This window comes from Osmia lignaria, chromosome 9 (assembly GCF_051020975.1).
Source record: "Osmia lignaria lignaria isolate PbOS001 chromosome 9, iyOsmLign1, whole genome shotgun sequence".
Lineage (NCBI taxonomy): Eukaryota > Metazoa > Arthropoda > Insecta > Hymenoptera > Megachilidae > Osmia > Osmia lignaria.
The window spans coordinates 7,077,559-7,096,842 of record NC_135040.1 but is presented as its reverse complement, the minus strand read 5'-3'; the positions used below and the strand labels follow the sequence as shown (position 1 = coordinate 7,096,842).

Genomic DNA, 19,284 nt, shown 5'->3' with positions numbered 1-19,284 from the left:
GTTTCTTAATCACCAAACTAGATTCTTACAAAACACTGCACTCAGAAATGAAATTCTATAAAAATTAGAAAACTTAGATCAGTCTTAATGCGATCAAAATTTATAATTGAGCTTCATTACAGTAGCAATTTATATAACAAAAAAATATCTTCTAAAGTTTCTTTTAACCATACATAATTATTACATTTCTTCTTTTATATATGTTAATCTTCTAATTTGGCCCCTGAAAAGGTACACCATTGGAACCACTCACGTCACGGCACTGTTCAATTTTAAATATATATATATATATGTGTGCATTTATATGTATGTATACATAATTCGGATATACATAGGCGTAGAGATCGCTGAAAATAGAGAGTGGACAGTATATATGTGTGTGTATATATGTATATATATATATATTTCTTTATATTTCATATTTGTTCTTAAAACGTCCAAAAAAGAATATTCTTCTGAAGAGATATTACGATCGGTGTCTATCGTCATCATCATAATACCCGTTCTTTTGAGGAAAACACGCAAATTACAGTAACACGTCAATCCATTAACATACATCTACACAAAAACTAACGTGGACTTATTCTGATCGTAAATTAGGAATATATTAGTGTAGGTATGCACGTGTATATTTATAATGTATCAGTTCCTGTGGAAAATTTTGTCATTTATTACGTTGATTAAAAAAAAAAAAAAAAATTGTAACAGTTTGAAGAACATTACCTTCAAGAATTTTTATTTATTGTAATTATTCGTAATGGAAGAAAATTGTCTTTTTAATATAATAGAGCTTATTTTGGTGATTAAAGGTCATCACGCAATCAAATTATTTCATTTTCATTAACCATCAGAAAAATGTGAAAGCTTTTCCACAGGATTTGATAACACATCTCGTATTTCTCATTTTATCTTACCTTTTCCATAAGCATACGTATCGTTAATCTTATCGTATATACAAGTTGGATTAAAAAGATTAAATTGGTCTTATTATACATTAACGACGTAACTTTAGTGGCCACTAGATTCATGCCATGGTCCAATTTAAATTCTTTCGTACCTGTCCTAGAATCAATTTAATTTCTTCGATTTAACTTTTGAATTAACCCTTTGATTATCATGAGATCGTTTTTTTAAATCAATTCGATTAAAAAATTTTAATTAACCCAAATATTCTGTATTACAGATTTATGGAATAATATAAATGTTACGATTAAATGAAATGAAAAGATCAAAGGATTAATCGAGCAACACATACGGTGTGAATTTCTTGATGAAATATAATTATCCTGATATTGATCACGAATGAATGAAGAATGAATCAACACGTATGATATTCACGAACTTATCCTTATTTATGTTAGTCATCGAGGAAGTTCTCGATCGAAGATTCTTAAACCCTAACATTAATCAAAATTCATGAAAGAAACAATGTTCGCGTTCGTTTTGATTAATTGGCACTTATATCGCACCTCGGTTTTGCCGTTTCCCAGCGTCACTTTTCAAGTATTCGCGTAGCAACGGAAGGAATGGCCACTTTAATTCACAATTCAGGGTAATTAATTTCGCTAGTTTAATTTATAACTGTTTCCTGCGTTTTCATATCGATACATACAGCCTTAAAAATGTATGGATTGCTTGCGAATGGAATATAGCTATATAAAATGATACCCACCGATAAAATCGGTTAAATTCGCAAAATAAAACTGGCCATTCCTGCCACGATACAATTTAACCAGCCTTTATTTCATCAATATTTCCTCCAGTGTCTTCTGCTGGAAATATCTGAATTTGTCAGATGCTACGTGGAAAGAATCGCGCCCTTACAAATCTACCCTCAGGTACGTCGCGAGATCTTCCACTTTATTTAAAGCACGTGAAGATTCTCGCAATTTTTAAACTTGCTGTCCTCCTTCCCAAATAACCAGGTTAACATTTGCCTCGCCTTCATACTGGCCCGTACCACACCCCTAGATTTATACCAGTGGCCGCTACCCTCGCTGGTACCGTTTCCTGTGCGATTCTCGTTTCCTTGCACGTTCTTCAGACGTATCTGGTTAAGAATTCCGACCAGAAGGTTGTCCACGTTGTGGTTGATGCCGACCGAAATTTCAATGAATTTCACTCGATAGGTACACGCCATGCATTTTCCATCTGAGAACAATAAATGGATAAATTAGATAACGGGGGAGGAGAATCTTATGGGATGTCGTTCAGGATGATGGATAAGTTAATTTAACGATGATATAGTTGGAATATGTTATATAATTTTCGTGGTGGGATGGGGGTGGTTTACGTGTATACCCTAGTCAATTTATTTATTTTTTTTTAAACAAATCAACTTTTCTTTATATTTTATAAAATCCCATTAACTCTCTGACAGCGAACGCTGAAATTTTATTTTAAATTCTATTCATTTTGAAGGAAATTTTTAATGAAGTTTATAATTGCCTTGTTAGTAATTATATATTTCTTTGAATATAGACTAACCTTGGGATGAGACTACCTTGGACCGAACCAGATCTACTTTGTTACCAACCAATATAGCCGGCTTCCCCTGAAGGAGATCCTGATCGTGAAGACGTTCGAGATACTCTTCTGCCCTTTGAAAGGACGCCTTATCGATCACAGAGTACATAATGATAAAAGCGTCCGGGTGTAGACTCTCCAGTTCCGACTTTTTGAAATAGAAAGGTAAAGTAGGTATTCTTAGCAACGTGGTGAATTCCATTAATAAATTAATCGAGTCGTTCATTCGCCAAACTCCACGAAACAAAAGAAAACAGAGAAATCGATGGAACAAAAAATTCCAAAGACGAACGACTCGATTGTGTCATTCTTTTGAGTATCATAAACGAAGAGCAACCTTTGGATTGGCGATGTTGAGGAATCTAAGCTCGCTTTCCTCTCCGTTCAGCATGATGAAAACAGATTGCTCGCTTGGTACGTCTGAAACAAAAAGATAAACGACGATGTACAAAAGCGATTCAAAGAGGGCCAACGCGAGGATGATAGAAGAGGGATGAGAAGGTGCCCCCTTTGATTTGCTGCCTCATTTATTTTTCCTTGGTCCATGCCCCTCGTGGACGGCGTATCCACGAAGGACGTAGGTATACGCGGGTAGAAGGAAACACACGCCGGAAAGGAAAATAATCGAATCGAACCTGGTTGCCGTAAATAAACTACAGCCGCGGACGAAGGGAGACGAATTCGTTACAGTGACGGCCACGTGACGTCGTCGTGCACCACGTAATCTTCGGGGTCTAAATGCGTCCACGTCGACGTTCACTCGTCAACAACTATTCCGGAACGTCGTCGACTTCCGGGGCTTGTGTCGATACCGTAATTCGATGATGTCACCCGTTCCCCGGTACGCTCGATTTCCGGATACGATCGACACAACTTCCTCTTACGTTTCTATCGAGCCCTTTCAGAAGACTACCTATTTCCCTGGCATTCTTTACGTTTTACTTTCTACTCGTCCAATCCGCCTTTTCTTTTGTTTCACTTTCCTGTATCGTTGACCTAAGTCTTATCTACGCTATTTATTTAACACTTATTTATTATATTTGCAGGACTTTCATCTTGGGAGCGCGATAAAACTTTGAGGAAGAGAAAATCAGGGACACTCTGGCAATTAACACTTTTAGATCATAATAAAACCTGAAGAGAAGAAAAAGAGTTAACCGTGAAAAACAGGCGAAGATTTACGCCGTGAAACGTTAAGAGGCGTCGAATGAAAGGGCTGAAAAAGGGCGCGGATGGAGAATGAAGAAACTATGGAGGACGAGAAAGAAGAGAGTAGACGATGAACAGACGCGCAGCCTGTATGATGTACGTTTATAGCACGGACCGACGCAAAATTAACCGGGGCTATTTCTGCCCGGCTGTTCCTGCACTTTTCTTTTTTACACCTTCCTGGAAATCGGCGCGCTCGTTTCGTCCGCCTTTCCACTGGTTCACCTCGCGATTTTCCATCGTACGTCTGAAAAACCTCACCGTACGACCCCCTTTCCGCTTTTGTTTTCTTTCGAACACCGCCGCGGCTCGTTGTTTCTTGGCCTCGGTCCCGATTTCCCGGCAAAATTATCGCGCGAAACTTGACATCGGCCCCGATCTTCGTTCCGTTCGCGGAAAATAGATCGCCGGAGAAAACTGATAACGCCGAGGAACGATCAACGGTTTCAGTCTCCCTTCGTGGTCGTTGCAAAAGGATGATAATTGAAACACCAAATCGAATCGTACGACTTAACTTGTCTCGCTTCGTAATTAAATACCTCGCCAAGGAACATCGCTCTTTGTAAAACGCAATCCTCGAACGTCGTTTCGAATATTCGCAACGAGTCGAATTTGCATCTTCGCGAAGGCTTTATCATTCCGGAAATTTCACCGTGACAAAGAATGCAATTACTCGGCTAAAGAAGCGGGAATAAATTTGCGAATCTCTTTTCAAGTCGCGTCGCGCAACGCGTTCAAACTTTCAATAGACGAGGAACATTTTTAAGCGCGATTCGATACCGTGCAAGTATCTTTTCACAAAGCAGCCAGCCTGACTGAGACACCCGAATGATCGAGAGGAGGGAATTGTTGATTGAGACTCGAGCTGCTCTTGAAACTTATAATCGGGAAAGTGGATCGGTGGCAATTTTCCTGGAAAACTTGGCTAGACTCGGTTAAAGTAAATTGGAAGTTCGGTTCAAATTTATTTACGTTCCAACTGATAGGGTGTTGGTCTAGTTCCAAACGAGACTCCTGTCGAACCATCCTCAAAGTTTGATAATTACGCGAGTTTGTTAAAACGAAGATGTGTTGAAACTAGAACCGAAGACTACCCGCTGCTTCATAAATATACTGCTCACAAAGTTGCAGCGGTATTTTAATTGAACTCGGTTGGGTTCAAGATGATTCAGAAGCATTATTCATGATTCTAATCATTGTGTTCGTAACTCGTTGAAGAATTTCTGCAAATCGAGGGAAAATTTTGATAGAAGCTAATGATGCGTTAAATAATCGTGTAGAAATTAAAATGTTTAATTATAAAGCTACTTACCGACTAGTGTAATCAATTCTGCTGTACATTAACTAGGTAAAAAGTTAACTAGATACACGTTAAATCGATTCTGGCTCGTTCGGAGATAACCTGAGGGGTCATCGCGCTATTACCTGTCTATTATGCACATGCAGCGCACCATAATCCGCGAGCATGCACGATTTGCTGCACCAACGAGGAGATTAAAGCGAAACCACGGCCAGAGTATCGTTCGCATAAACTGTATCCCGTTATAATTTGTTTAGAAGCGATGACCCATCACATAATTGATAGAGAGGGTGAACAACGTTAACAATTTCGTTTCATTAATTCATTTTAAATCACATCTAAAGTATTTAACAATATACGCTTTGGCTGTGAATTTTGAACTGAAACACTGAGATCATCCCCTAAAAAGATGAAAATAAAATGGAATTTCCAAAAAAGAACGAATGTTCACGCAAAGCTACATCGAGTTTATCGAACTGAAGAGTTTTCGGATTTCCAGCTCGATTTCAAAGCTTCAAAGTTACACTGTACACACATAAAGTTCACAGTTTATGCGAGTTGGAAAAAAAAGGAATCCTCTCTCTGTTGCAACTACACGTGGATGTTCTATCTTAAAAATATTCTTGAAATGTTGTATAAATATCAACAGCGGTGCAATTGATCTAATCTGCTTAATCGAATTTTCAATGAAAATTTTCCATTTTTACAATTTTTATAAAATATCTATTTTCTTTGCAATGAAAATTGACTTTCAAAAATTTAAACCCATTTTATAATCTACATTCCTCGTAATCTGTTAACAGTTTCGGAGTAATCCAGTTAGTCTGAAATGCAATTGCAAATTTTTTAACGAGGTTTCGAGACTTCGCCTAACACCTTTAACTGCATTATCCTGCAGAATATTCCGCGACGTGCTGACGCCAGGATCCGCGAGAACCATGGCCAAAATCGTAACCATTTTTCGGATCTAGGACGCTCGTACAACCACGATTTATTCTCGACGATGGTTTTTCTTACTTGGCAAAGAATTGATACTCCGCATTCAATGTGTGGAAACGTGAATCGTCATCCAACTTTTAAATTCTTATTGTACCATATCACGCATTCCAACTACGTTTCAAGTACACTTTTGTCCAGCTAAATGTTTAACAGTGGAATCACGAATATAAAATGATTGATTTATTCAGAATATTATCAGCAATGATAATTCTGTGGATGATAAAACTTTCAAGATGTCTCTTTGAATAATAAAACTTTCTTTAATGGAAAATAAAAATTCAAAACTGCAGAGGATGTTTAATTAAACAGGGTGAAAAACAAGAACGACCCGTCGGAATTTCTCGAAAAAAAGTCAGATAATTTATCCAGACAGAAATGAATCCTCCGAGATTTCTCTGAGTTTGATGTTCAGAAAATTGCAACAGGAAAAGAACCCCAACAGCGAGAGTTTTTTGTAAACGGTGAGGAAAAAGGAAATATATAAATGTTCTCGCAAGTATAGCATCTTGACCTATATTTTTTAAAAACTGTCCGGATCCATCAGCGTTAAGATCTGAAAATAAATAAATCGAAAGTCTTTTGAAAAAAAAAAAAAGAAAACACGAACACGAGAATAGTTCGAATGAATTTGTTCAGTCGAAGAATTTATAAAATAAATGAAATTATATGATAAAAACGATTCTCGAATATTTCTCCGCAAAAGGATCTCCATAAAGACAGAACGAAAACATGAAAAATCTGGGAAAACCAATATGCGAACAAAAACCATGTTCACCAGAGACAGAAAGGTCAGAAGTTCATCGGTGGATGAAGTGATCGAAGTCAGCAAGTTCGAAACTTCGTGTTGAGGATAATTAAGACGACGATGAAACGAAAGATCCCGAGGACGGTTTATAAGATTCAGAACGGTTTTTGACCTACATCCTTTCGGAAACTTCTAAGAAACTGTTCACTATAAATATCCAGCGTGAATACGAGCGGAACGTCAGGAAACAACCGCGAGCAACCAATCTAACGATAACGTCGTTTTCTTGAAATACTCGGTGGCATCTCTTACGTGATCCTAACGAAAGCTTGAGTCAGTTTTACCTGGTGAAAAGGTACAAGCTGACCTGACAATGTCACCACGATATTTCACGTGGGTGAGACAGTTCCTCGACCTAGATACCTGCAGGTTCTCTACAGGATGTTTCATCAAAGTCGTTCTATACATTCTCTGAGGTACCATGTGTTAAATAGCCAAATCATTTTTCAAGGAGAATTGTTTTCTTTTCGGACTCTTCATTTATTGTTTTTCTGATTTAAGGATATAATAATCCTTTCCATCGATTTTCACATTTATCGATCTGACCATTCTTACGCTTGAATATCCCTGGCCTGGTTGTTTGTACAACCCTCCTCTATCTCACTGTCGGTACATGTCACGCCATTTAGGTGAATATGCTTTGAAGTTTACGCGGACGAACATATTCATGCCGGAACATCATCCTGCTGATGCATAATCCCCGCGAGGCGAAAGCCATTTGTATGGATATTAGATTTAGGGTGCATTTTTCGCTTGAAATTTAGCAGACCGGTGGAAAAGTTGGAAGTTAACAAGTTTATTCGTGGTAGGGTTGAATTCTTCAATGGAATCCATGAAAATACCTGTGAAATACAAATTTTCTTAATTTTCTTTGTTATTCCTGTTTGAACTTCACAAGTTTTTGTTTCGAATTTCTCATTTTTGGGGCAGACGCTTAATTTTCAATATAAAAAGAATCTTCTCTGAATAAAATCAGACAGGAGATTTCCTAGATTACGTTGTTGAATTAATTGGCGGTTCTTTGAAACAACTCGTCACGAAATGAATGCACGGACATCGGCCGGAAAATTCGTAATTCCTATTTTCAGCGGGGAATGCAATTACCTGAGCTTTCGTTGCGACACACGGATATTTCCGTGGTGGAAACGCGGAGCTGCAAGTGGCCGGTGGCCGCTATGAAATAACGTAGAAGAGAGAGTGCATCATGACGTGGAGCATCGACGTCGTTGCCAGCACTCAGGCGAAATAAATTTTGATGATTCACCGAAAGTAGCATCGCTCGATTCGATGACTGGCCTCTCCAGTGACCACGAACGACTTTCTCAAAAACACGTCGAGTTACTTTGCGATTAAAGAAAAAATAGAAAGATTACTAATTTATTTGGCAATCTTAGTTTCTTCTCGAAATTCTATTTTCTCCTCGTTTTGCAACAATTACGAAAGTACCGACTTATAGTTCGACTTGAAATTTATGTAACGCGTTGAAAATGTATTATTTCATAAACAGAACCTGCCAAGTGTTTCTGATAGTTTCAGTTGTCAAAAAAAAAGGGAAAGAACAAGATTGTACATAGTATTAGTAGTAAATATTCGCTGATTGTATCCTAACGACCCAGTCGCATGCGGTCGCTCGATTCTTCATTCGTTAGGCTCGTTTCATAAGGAAAGGCACAGACAGAAGTAGATTCTGAAAGCAAGTATTTCGTGCATTGTACCCGGAATATCCGCGGCAGCATTGAACGAAACGAGGAAAGAGGGTCGCCAAGAATCAGGGACAATCGGTGGAAAGCCGGAAACCGAGGAGCCTTTGCTTCTTTAATTCCCGCGAGATTTAGTTCACCGGTATCGTTCGACGATTTATGTACGACCTTTCGCTTTATTAACCAAACGTATTTCATTCGTCTTGTTGCAGACGGAGATCCAACATGCCAATATCCGTTTGACGTCTTCTTCTCGAACAGACGTCCACGATAAAACGGATCCTTACCATCGAACCGATCCTTCCTCGAGGGATCAACCTGTCTCGGCCATCGATTTCTTTTATTCCACTGTTCATTTGATCGTGTCGAATCACTTCGACGGGGAGGTTAATCTTTTCCGTAGACGTCTTTAACCCCGTAGACAGACGAAGGAGGCGGTTAAGTCAACTGTCTGAAATACTTGACTCGGCTGACGCGTTTCAAGTCTTTAGTTTATTCATTTTACTTTGTATATTCTTCTTTTAGGATATTGCCGCGGCTGGGATCCGTCAACCGATTTTTCGCCGATAACTTTTCCCAGCCGAATTTTCTCAATAACAATTCCCGTGAACTTTTATAGAGGAACGTTTAATTTACGACAACGTTCTTTACACAAAAGTATGTAATTATAGTATCGAGGTGTTTTTCACGATTTCTTAGGTGTCGTATATTCGGAAGGATATCTTAAATTGCTATTGAACTTTTTCAAGGAAGTCTCGAAGGCAGAACTTTCTCTTTAATTCATCTTTGAATCAATGAAAATCTTTAGGAAGATTTAAAAAATTACAGATTAACATTAGAAATCTTCAAGTGCAAATTTTACTGATAAAATTACAAACAATCCTATATGTTTCCTCTCTTTTCTTTCATCATCGTTGATCTCTCGCTTTCATTGACGCAATTCGTTTCACTTTCGTCAACTTGCAGAGATGTTTTTAGCATATCGCTCGTTGAACACAGTTTGCATATTTCACACGAAGCAGCAATAAAGTCTCGCGAAACACGGTGTTACTTACCTCTCTGTCTGTCGTACGCGTTTATACATTCGCTGGTCATAAATTGGCTGATCAGGGCGGTCTTTCCGACACCCCTTGCGCCCAGCATCGCGACGGTGTACGATGATACCTCTTTCGGGGGTGCAGAACGATTCTCTTCGTTTTCTGGATCAGCAGGTGCCAAAGAGTTCGACCTTGATCTTCTTCTTCTGAAAGAATCGCCTCTGTTGACGACACCTGTAACAGAGAAAAGATAAATTGATCAGATTCGATTGCAGCGTTAACGCGAGAGCCACTGAAAAAATTTCCTTCCTTTTTTAATTTCAAACGAAAGTCCTATTTCTGGAAATTAAACACAGAATGTATAAATAATTCGAAAGTACCTTGTTTACATTCAAAGTCTGAAATAGCATTAAATATTCATGAGGTTATTGGTTTATCGAGCGAAACGAAATTCGTTCTTCCGTTTATTTGTAAATAAATGAAATGAAAAAATACATGGTTTACCGACGCGGTTTTTTGGGTCACGGCCATTTGCTCGCGTCCGGCTCGATGCTGCGAAGAAAATTCAAGGAAACAGACACAATTCGACGGTGAAATGAAAAAGAAAAAAAAAAAAGAAAATATCACGCGCACGAGCGCGCGCGGTTTTCTTTCGTTTCTAATTTCAATCAACCATTTCGTTCCACTTCGTTATCTTTAACGCGTGCATAACTTTAGAAAAATTTCCTCGTGAACTCGTTATCGAGGAACGTGGTCCAGAGGATATTAATTACGTAGCAATCTGCTCCAGCAACGGATCTGGGCTCTCATTAAAGTATACACATTTCACGGGGAAATGGTACCGTTAATCCAACCCCGATAGTTATACCCTAGTTAGGCTGAATTCACAAGCTCGATCGTGATAGCTGGTTATTGAGAACACGACTTTACGTTGGCGAACATACGTACGATTTTAGAGTACGAACTTTCGAAACAGAGAAGTAGGTTGAATCTCTAAATTGAATACCGATTCCTGTTGTTTTACCCTTTGACTACAACTGTGGAAACAATGGTTAAATCAATGCCTGGAATTGCAAACAGCAAGTTAAAGTTTTCAATTAACAAAATTAATTATTAATCGTTTATTTTTCAGAAGGAAAATTGGAAGAGAAGAAAAAAGGCACATAGAATATTTCGACTGAAGAGGATAGAATTATGTTAACACCGAAGGTTCTCTCAGGATCACATGTAATTTTAATAGCTATGCTCTCAAGTACTTAGTAAAATCATTTACAGTTTGATAAGCAACATTATCCTCCATAAAATAGATAACAGTGCCCGTGAGATTTATGCGTCACCCAGATACGGCTGACATGTTGTTGAAATTATTGATACATACTACTGCCGTAGTGAAAAAGGTCGAATATGGTGCGGCGTGCTTCAATAAAAATTATTAAGGACACCGTTACTTCAATTTATTGAGAATAGATTGAAAAATTTGTAGAAAATAATGGTACAATTCAGCTGGTAACTAATTAACAAGCTTATCTTAAGCTCTACTTAAATCTGAAGAAGGCTTTACTGTAGATACGCTTTAATACAGTTCCCTTCAACTTCCCGCGAAAATCCCCCATGCTTGGACGTCTGTTTGCGGAGGAATCATCTTCTAAATGGCAGCGGGTTAAGCGTTAATGGATTCTCAAAAGCGAAGCCATCGACATCAGGTGTAATCCAGCGACGAATCGAGCCACAGCAGGAAGTAACCGCGTTAGAAAGGTAACAAGTAAAACGCTTTGCTAATGCATTTACAATTTATCTATGAAATTTTTTGCGAAACGAGCACGTAAAACGGTATCCTGCAAACTAGTTGAAAATGATAGAGCAGATGTAACGCAACAGATGCGAAGCATTAATGGAAACTCGATAAACTTGAAGCATTTCACGTGGAGGGTGTTGGTGTCCACGACACGTAGCGAACAACAGGTGCCCTGTTTAGCTACTAAAAACACCCGATATCCGTCCGTCTGTCCAGCTGTTGGTCGGCTTTGTCCTGCACGCCTCGTTCGTGGAAAACTCAAACAGACGTGCGCTACTTACGGGCATCCTCGAACCGACGTGACTCGCAACATCGATCCAACAAGAACAATTCAACAGAGTATACTTGAGGACAATCCGATTTCCGGCCTGATTTTCGTCGGGATACAATGACACCTCGTTAGAGGCAGGTGATTAGTAGATTGTTAGAAAATTTATTTATACGTATACGATTTTTTATTTTCAGCTCTGAAAGTTACAACTTTCATTTCTCTCGACTCAGCGATAGCTATTTTCAACTTTGATTATTTTTAATTTTGATAATTTGCAATTATTGTTCTCTACTATAACTATACTCAGCAATGGCTATTTTCAATTTTGATAATTTACATTATCACTGCTCTCAACTCTGACTATACTCAGCGATGGCTATTTTCAACTTTGACTGTTTTCAACTATGAGAATTCCCAGTGTTGACTATTCTCAATTTTGATAATTTATAATTATCACTGCTGTCAACTCTGACTATACTCAGCGATAGCTATTTTCAATTTTGATTATTTTTAATTTTGATAATTTACAATTATCACTACTTTCAACTCTGACTATACTCAGCGATGGCTATTTTCAACTTTGACTGTTTTCAACTATGAATATCCCCAGCATTGACTATTCTCAATTTTGATAATTTACAGTTATCACTGCTCTCAACTCTGTCTATTTTCAACTTTGATTGCCCTCAACTCTAAGAGCTCCCAAGTCTGAACACCTTCACCTTTGACTATTCCCAACTCTATTTCCAACCATGACTATTTCCACCCCTCTGCCCCGGCGTCTAAAATATTAAAACCGTGTTGTTGTTGTCCGTAACGAATGAAGTCGAAAATATCTAATGGAAAGCCTGAGTCGAATTTTCCACGAAATCTCGGGAAACGAACGATTCGATTAGCACGAGCAACTGCGCTTCCATAAACAAGTTACAGGTGTACGGACTTGGCGATCGAATAGGTGAGGCAGCATCTATTAATAAAAGTTTAAACATCGAACGAACCAAGAAGCTTGCCAAATTGTTTCAAACATACGTACGCTATCGTTCGTAAGTCACAGAACACCTGAGTCGAATGGGAAAGAAAAACAAAATAAATAAGATGATCTATCGCGACGATCCAAACAAGATAATTTTTCATCAACTTTGTAAATAAATTTTCTATCTTCATTTCTTTTAACCACATTCATTCGACTATTATGGATGATCATTTAATAATTTCAAGTTAATACTTTAATACTTCTCTAACGCCCTGTACAACCCCTTTGTACACGCGAAATTCGCATTCGCAACGACAGGATCGAGTTGCTACGAAACAGAGCTTCAACCTTCCTCACCCCCGTAACCGGTTAAATGGATGACGTCGCCGTGACGAACAAAGCAAGAGGTGGAAAGACGAGATATGTAAATTAATAATAAAGGCGTTTGCGCCATGGAGGAGGGTGATATTTCGCGAGACACACGGTGGATTGCTCGTTGTAAAGCCGGATGGGATTTCTCGCGTTGAATTTGAAAGTAAATACGCCCCCATAAACGCGATTCATAGGGTTGGAAGGAATGTTTATACGTGGAAGGGTAGTCCAGCATTTTGCACCCTATTGTGCGGCGCAGGATTCTCAATATCGAACGGTATTTCTTTCCTTCTTTTTTCTTTTTTCTTTTTTTTTTTTTTTCGTTCGAAGGCTTCTGCATCATTTCTGACGGCATGCTATATTTTCTCGAGGGGAGGGATGAAAAATGAGAGGTTCAGAAACCTTTTCAGAAGTGGATACATTTTGGGTAGGAAGAATGACTCGACTCATTTGTTATAGCTGTCTCTATCGGAAAATACTTTCATTTATTTACCTGAAAACCGTGTAAGTTTATATAAACAAATGGACAGATTATTAAGCTGTTAACTTATGTAAAGTCTAACACATTTTCATGACATAAAAGTATCACCAAATAGCAGTCGTGATGTGTCAATTTAGAGCTTAAAGTCTTATGAAAATAACTACATAAACCTTTCATTAATATTCCTAATACAAAATGGCTGGTTGCCAGTTACGTCTAGCAATGACCCCTTTGGAAACTTGTAATATCTGACATACTTTTATGACATAAAAGTATCACAAAATAATACTTGTGATATATCAATTTAAAGCTTTAAGTATAATGAAAATGACTACGTAAACGCTTAATCAATATTCCAAATAGAAAATGGTTAATTAAGTTGATACATCATAAGTGCCATTTTACAATACTTTGTTGACATCGAATCGTATCAAAACACGAGAATCGTGCAAGATGATGAACGTAAATAAATTTCCAGTCGAAACTCATCGTTCCTATTGCATCCTGTGTAAATTACGTGTCGGTGGTCCATCGAAATCATACGCGATCGTGGATTCCATGGTCGAAATATTGGTCGAATTTTGGCTTGTAACGCCAATTGTCGAACAAACTGTGCTCCGTAAAGTTTTACGATTTTCCGTGTCCCGTTTTATCCAAACGCAACGTGACGATCGGTTTCCCAGCGAGAAAGAAAATGTCGCGCAGTTATTCGCAAATAAATGCTTTTCACCCTGACGTACATTCGTCACGATTTCACCCACGAGAACGATCGAGGCGGAAATCCATGATCAATTTTCCTCTTCGAATAAGAAACGAATTTTTTATTCCTCGATAAAATTTCTCGATACATATTATTTAATTTTACAATAAACATAGATGCAGTAAAGAGAGATGAAAACTGAACGTTCCTTTGAAATATCTCTTTGCAAAATTCTTCTTTTCAGATCTTTTTATTGACATTTCATTTCGTGGTTCTGAATTCCAGATCCAATGCCATCAACAGTTTATGTACGCGATGTTCGTAAACGTTGGAGACAGTTTTATAGAGCGTATTTTACAAGGCGAAAGAGCGAACTGAATTTTTCTTCCCACATAAGGTAATTCCCAGTGCAGCAAATAACTTCTTCCCCGGGCTAGTGTTATTATCCTCACAAGAGACGCCAAGCTTCCCTTTGTTTCTCCCGGAAAGTAGTTTCCTCCGTTCTTCGGAAAAATCATTTCATCCATTGAACTTTTCCATTTTCAATCGTACGAAAAGTTCAAGTTTATGCACGCGGAACGAAACGGTCGAACGGTAACCCGATAAAAAGATCCGTACGATTTCGTTATTTGCTTTTCTTTTTGGAAGTTTGTTTAAATCGCACGCGCGAGGAAACGCGTAGGGTGAAATTGAATTTCAGAATGTGCGGATTAATCGGTTTCCAGCGTAAAATCGGTCGATCAATACGAAGCTGCGAGCTTCAGATCGGGGAGAATTGCTTGCGGATTAAATCGTCCATCAAAAGTCACACGCACGCGATTGTTATTTGAATGTTTAAATGGAAATAACGATGCTGCTGGCCCATGCCGATCATTCGAATTTCGTTTATTTGCGGACAGGAATACTATAACTCGTGGAACTATTATAACGAATAAATTTTTGATAAATTCTAGACGCATTAGGATTCAATTATTACATTTTCAATTTCTTTATTATTCACATTGGCTGATTTATTTAAAATTCCACCACTTTAACTGCTATGACGGAATACCTTGAAACGAAGGGATCACAGTAATTTAGATTTTTAATAATAGAAATCAACAATCAGATGTTTATTTTTCTGAAAATGTCGTACACGTTTCGGACGTCTAAATATCATTTCTAAAACGAAAATACTTTCTCGGAATAGTTGGTATAAAACCAGTCTAGCGCTATGAATAACTTGTACCAGAAGCTTAAAATAAATTTTCTATTGTATTGTTGTAACACGTTTCTACATTGAAATTTTTCGAAATTATCATTCTATACGAATTCACTTGAAAATCATCGAGTGAATGTTAAAAATCAGTGGTCGATCGCGTTTATGAAATAGAAAATTTTCCATACTTTAAGTTAAGGGTTCTTCACTTTGCGCTAAAGTTCACTTAACCGTGAGAAAGATTCCCTTCGGACGAACCGAACTAACAGGTCATAGGGGAATCAAGTTTCTCGATGATTGGATGCTGAAATTCGCTGTCAAGTGATATGAGTTTACACATGGGTGGATAACCGCATTGTGTTCACGCTCGCATTCACTAAAGTTCGAGCACGTCCGGTGCAAGTAAAAATATTAAGCGACACGTGTGTTTCGACAAATGAAACGCGACGAATATGTGATAGTTTAGAAGAGAAAATAATCCTCGATTACTTCGCATTTCTTTTACTGACCCAACCAATGGTATTTGCCCTTTTCACCTGGAAGATTCATACCTCGATGTCGTGTTAATTAAAAGTATCGTAAAACCTGAGGGAGAATTAATTCTGTGAGGTTGTACGTGAACAGGGTGGTGGCACAACGTCCGTAAAAGCTCCATGAAAAATTGCTGGACGTTCCTTTAATTTAATTTTGCAAACAAGTATTGGTGTGTACATCGAAGATGTGCAAGAACAGAATTAAATTTTCAGAAATTGATTTATATTGAAAGCAAAATTCAATTAATGGTACTATTTTAACGTTGATTCTTATTTTCATTCAAACAAAAATAAACTATTCCATGAATTAAAAATTCCAAGAACATTATCGACGAACTATAGATCGATAATACAAACGTAGCTGTGTACGTGGTTACTGGTTGACCGTTTCCAGCAATTTCTCGCTTAATTAATTAAGCAAATTAATTAATTTTCAAATGCATCTCGCGTTCCATGAAACTTAACCATCATGTAAATAAGCATAATAATTCTCTCAGAATATCGTTCAACACATCATAACGTACTGTGTACAAATAACCCATATAATTTTAATTAGGATGTTCCATAAAAATATTTTTAATTTATTAAATTTAATATCAACGGAGTAACGTGGAAAAATCAATATTATTCTTGCGTTACGTGAAAAATGATAAGAAACATTTTAAAAACCCCACGAGATGTACAAATATTTCGATGGTGAAATAACAAGACAGGTTGTTCTTTACTTTACACGTTTTACTCTCGTGGAAATTTTAATCGCATTTTTTCGAGCGTGTTCTTCCCGATTGTCTTGTTCAATCGAATTTTATCATGAGACGATCGCGAGCAAACAAGTTATTCAAATGAACGTAACTTCTATCGATCAAGCCTGATTGAATTTTTATCCGTGGCAAGACGAATTGAAAACAAAATTAATTCCCAAGGAAATCGTATCGGATTTTCTGTTTATGAATAATGAACTTTGTTATTCTCTCTTTTCTTCCACGGAGAAATAATCGGAAATGCAATTTATTAAGGAAACTGGGCGGATCAAGATTTTTTCAAGCAAACCAATCGTCGCAGGCTAATAATTAATTTATCAAGCTATTATAATTACTTTTTAAATCCACGTTCGAAACTTATGTCATTCGTCCAATAACTGTTCCCTTAAATTTAACACCCCTTTATCGGGGCTGTAATTAAGCGGATCAAATTATTTTTCATCGCTGCTCTGTTAACTCGTTAACCACGTTGACCCCTTGTTATGATGCTCGTTTAATTATTCCATGTTTACAGAAGGAAACATTGAATTGCAAATCACCTCTGATACTTCCGTATAGCATTAATGAACACCAATTACCTAAATTGTACTAAAATCTACACTTGTTTTTCTACGATTTACACATTTTTCTTCCTAATTTGCATTTTATTCTTATTTTAAAAATATGCTTCCTTATGCACCCTTTATTAGTAATAATGATTTCTATCAACCCAATTCAAGATACAATATTTAAAAAAAAAGAATTTTTGTATTTACTAGTAACGTAGGTAAAAAGCAACTCGAATTTCCAACCTTCCCCGTTGAATTCCAATGGATCAACCTACGAAGGGAGCTTTTCATTGTCCCTCAGGCGCAATATCTATGAAAAGCGTTCGATGTCTGATTGAAATACGTATCGTTCATTGCCACTAGCTGGTCCTTTGTTTCCCAGATGGAACGAGTAATACCTTATTCCGACTTATTGTTCGCGGATTCTTTGGTAACGAATCGTATCATCGCCTTTGGCGACGAGGTAAAAAGAGGGTCGTTCGTGATTCGTCAGCTTCTTCCTCCCTTCGATAAGAAGGGTTAGTTTGACGAGGCCGAATATCTGTAGCTATACCAAGGAACAACGGTCGCAATTTCGTCCTTTCCCCTTTGTGTACACCAAAGTGTACACTAAACAGGAAATTGTTAATTAAGAAGAAATAATTTGCCAGCAATTAATTTCTTTTACGAGGCAATCCTGTGATTTTATTTGAGGGTGATCTGTTATTCTCGAATTTATTTTATTGAATAATTCTTTTATGATATTGATAAATAATCCCTCCCCTCCACCCTGTGAATCAATAAAAATGTTGTTGTTGTGATAATAATAGAATACGTGTTGATCTTTAGCCTGATATAAATATAACTTCAAGGTAAATAAGTATCATTACTCATGCATTAAAATAACAATATTGTGAATGAATTTTGGATGATTAGAAAGAAGTAATAGTACACCATATCACGTGCAGTTAATGTTTACAATCTTTTTTTTCTATATTTAAATATAAAAATTTATAATTCATATGAAATTATTATATTCGAATCAGTTAATTTTACACTTTATCGCATTAGCCGGGGATTGAAAGGGTTAAGCGTTACCCTTTAGTAAATCAAACGACTCTCGGGAAAAAGGGTTCAGCCCCGTCTCATCTTTCATCAGCTATATTTTTAGAACGTTTTACAACTTTGCTTTAAAACGCAGTACCCTCGTCGACACGTTTGGTGTGCTGGTTAAACGAACTCGTACCATCTACAGTGTGTCCAAACAAAAAATGATCTCCAACTACAAAGGTGTACGATCCTTTTTTCAAAGCACTCTGTATATTTTTCCGTATACAAACGACAGTATCGAGGCTCTACCTGTTGGTGAAAATGCTCGTTGAACCGTGAAAGAAATTTTCATTTTATTTCACTCGACTACCCAAGCCTGTAATTAATAATTTTCCGTGCGGCAAGGTGTCATCCCTTCGTTGTTGGTAAACACGGCTTTCCCTTTAACCAGCACCACCAGGGTACGGAATTTATTTTTAAATAGACGTCTATTTTTGAGGCTGACTGCTTCTCTTTTATTAACTTTCATTACCGCGAAGAACGATCTGCTTTTCTTTTGTTCAAGAGCAAGCCTTGAACCGCTATCTGAATGAAGGTTGATTCGTTAAACGATTCCTTCATTTTTTATGAAGCAACACGTAGATGGAAAATGTTTGATACGCGATGGAGAAATTTGCGTTTGCACTGGAATATGTGCCCAGACGAAAATTGTTCGAGCAAGGTAAACAGAAAGGAGAACGTAAAGGGGTGGTGAGATTGATTTTGCGCTGAGAAATTTTGAGATCATTTCTCTGCAGGTGCATTTCTCTTGAGATCTGCATTTTATAATCCTGCCGTTATAAGGGAAAAGATTTTTATAGAGAAACAGGATATTTGTACTCCATATAATTCTACTTGTCGACTTGTTTAAAATAAATACGAGATATGTTTTATCATAACAGAAGAGCGAGTTGATTGGCAATTTTCGTGGAATGTTTAACAAGGAACGTCATCGGCATGCATGTTCCACGGGCAACGACCTGGAGGCGAAGCAAAATTTAACAGGCT

The 19,284-nt window shown here is 37.5% G+C and overlaps 1 protein-coding gene across 1 annotated transcript in view; it reads right to left on the bottom strand.

Annotated features, from left to right (window-relative positions):
- Nucleotides 1–684: 684 nt before the first annotated feature.
- Nucleotides 685–19,284, bottom strand: part of Rgk3 (Rad, Gem/Kir family member 3) — a 29,117-nt gene continuing 10,517 nt past the window's right edge. Inside the window, exons 4-7 of the mRNA XM_034319712.2 lie at nt 9,595–9,810; nt 2,864–2,946; nt 2,488–2,674; nt 685–2,151 (exon numbers count right to left, since the gene is read on the bottom strand). Coding sequence (XP_034175603.1) covers nt 1,865–2,151; nt 2,488–2,674; nt 2,864–2,946; nt 9,595–9,810 — 773 coding nt within the window. The 3' untranslated portion in view covers nt 685–1,864. The remainder of the gene's footprint in view (nt 2,152–2,487; nt 2,675–2,863; nt 2,947–9,594; nt 9,811–19,284) is intronic.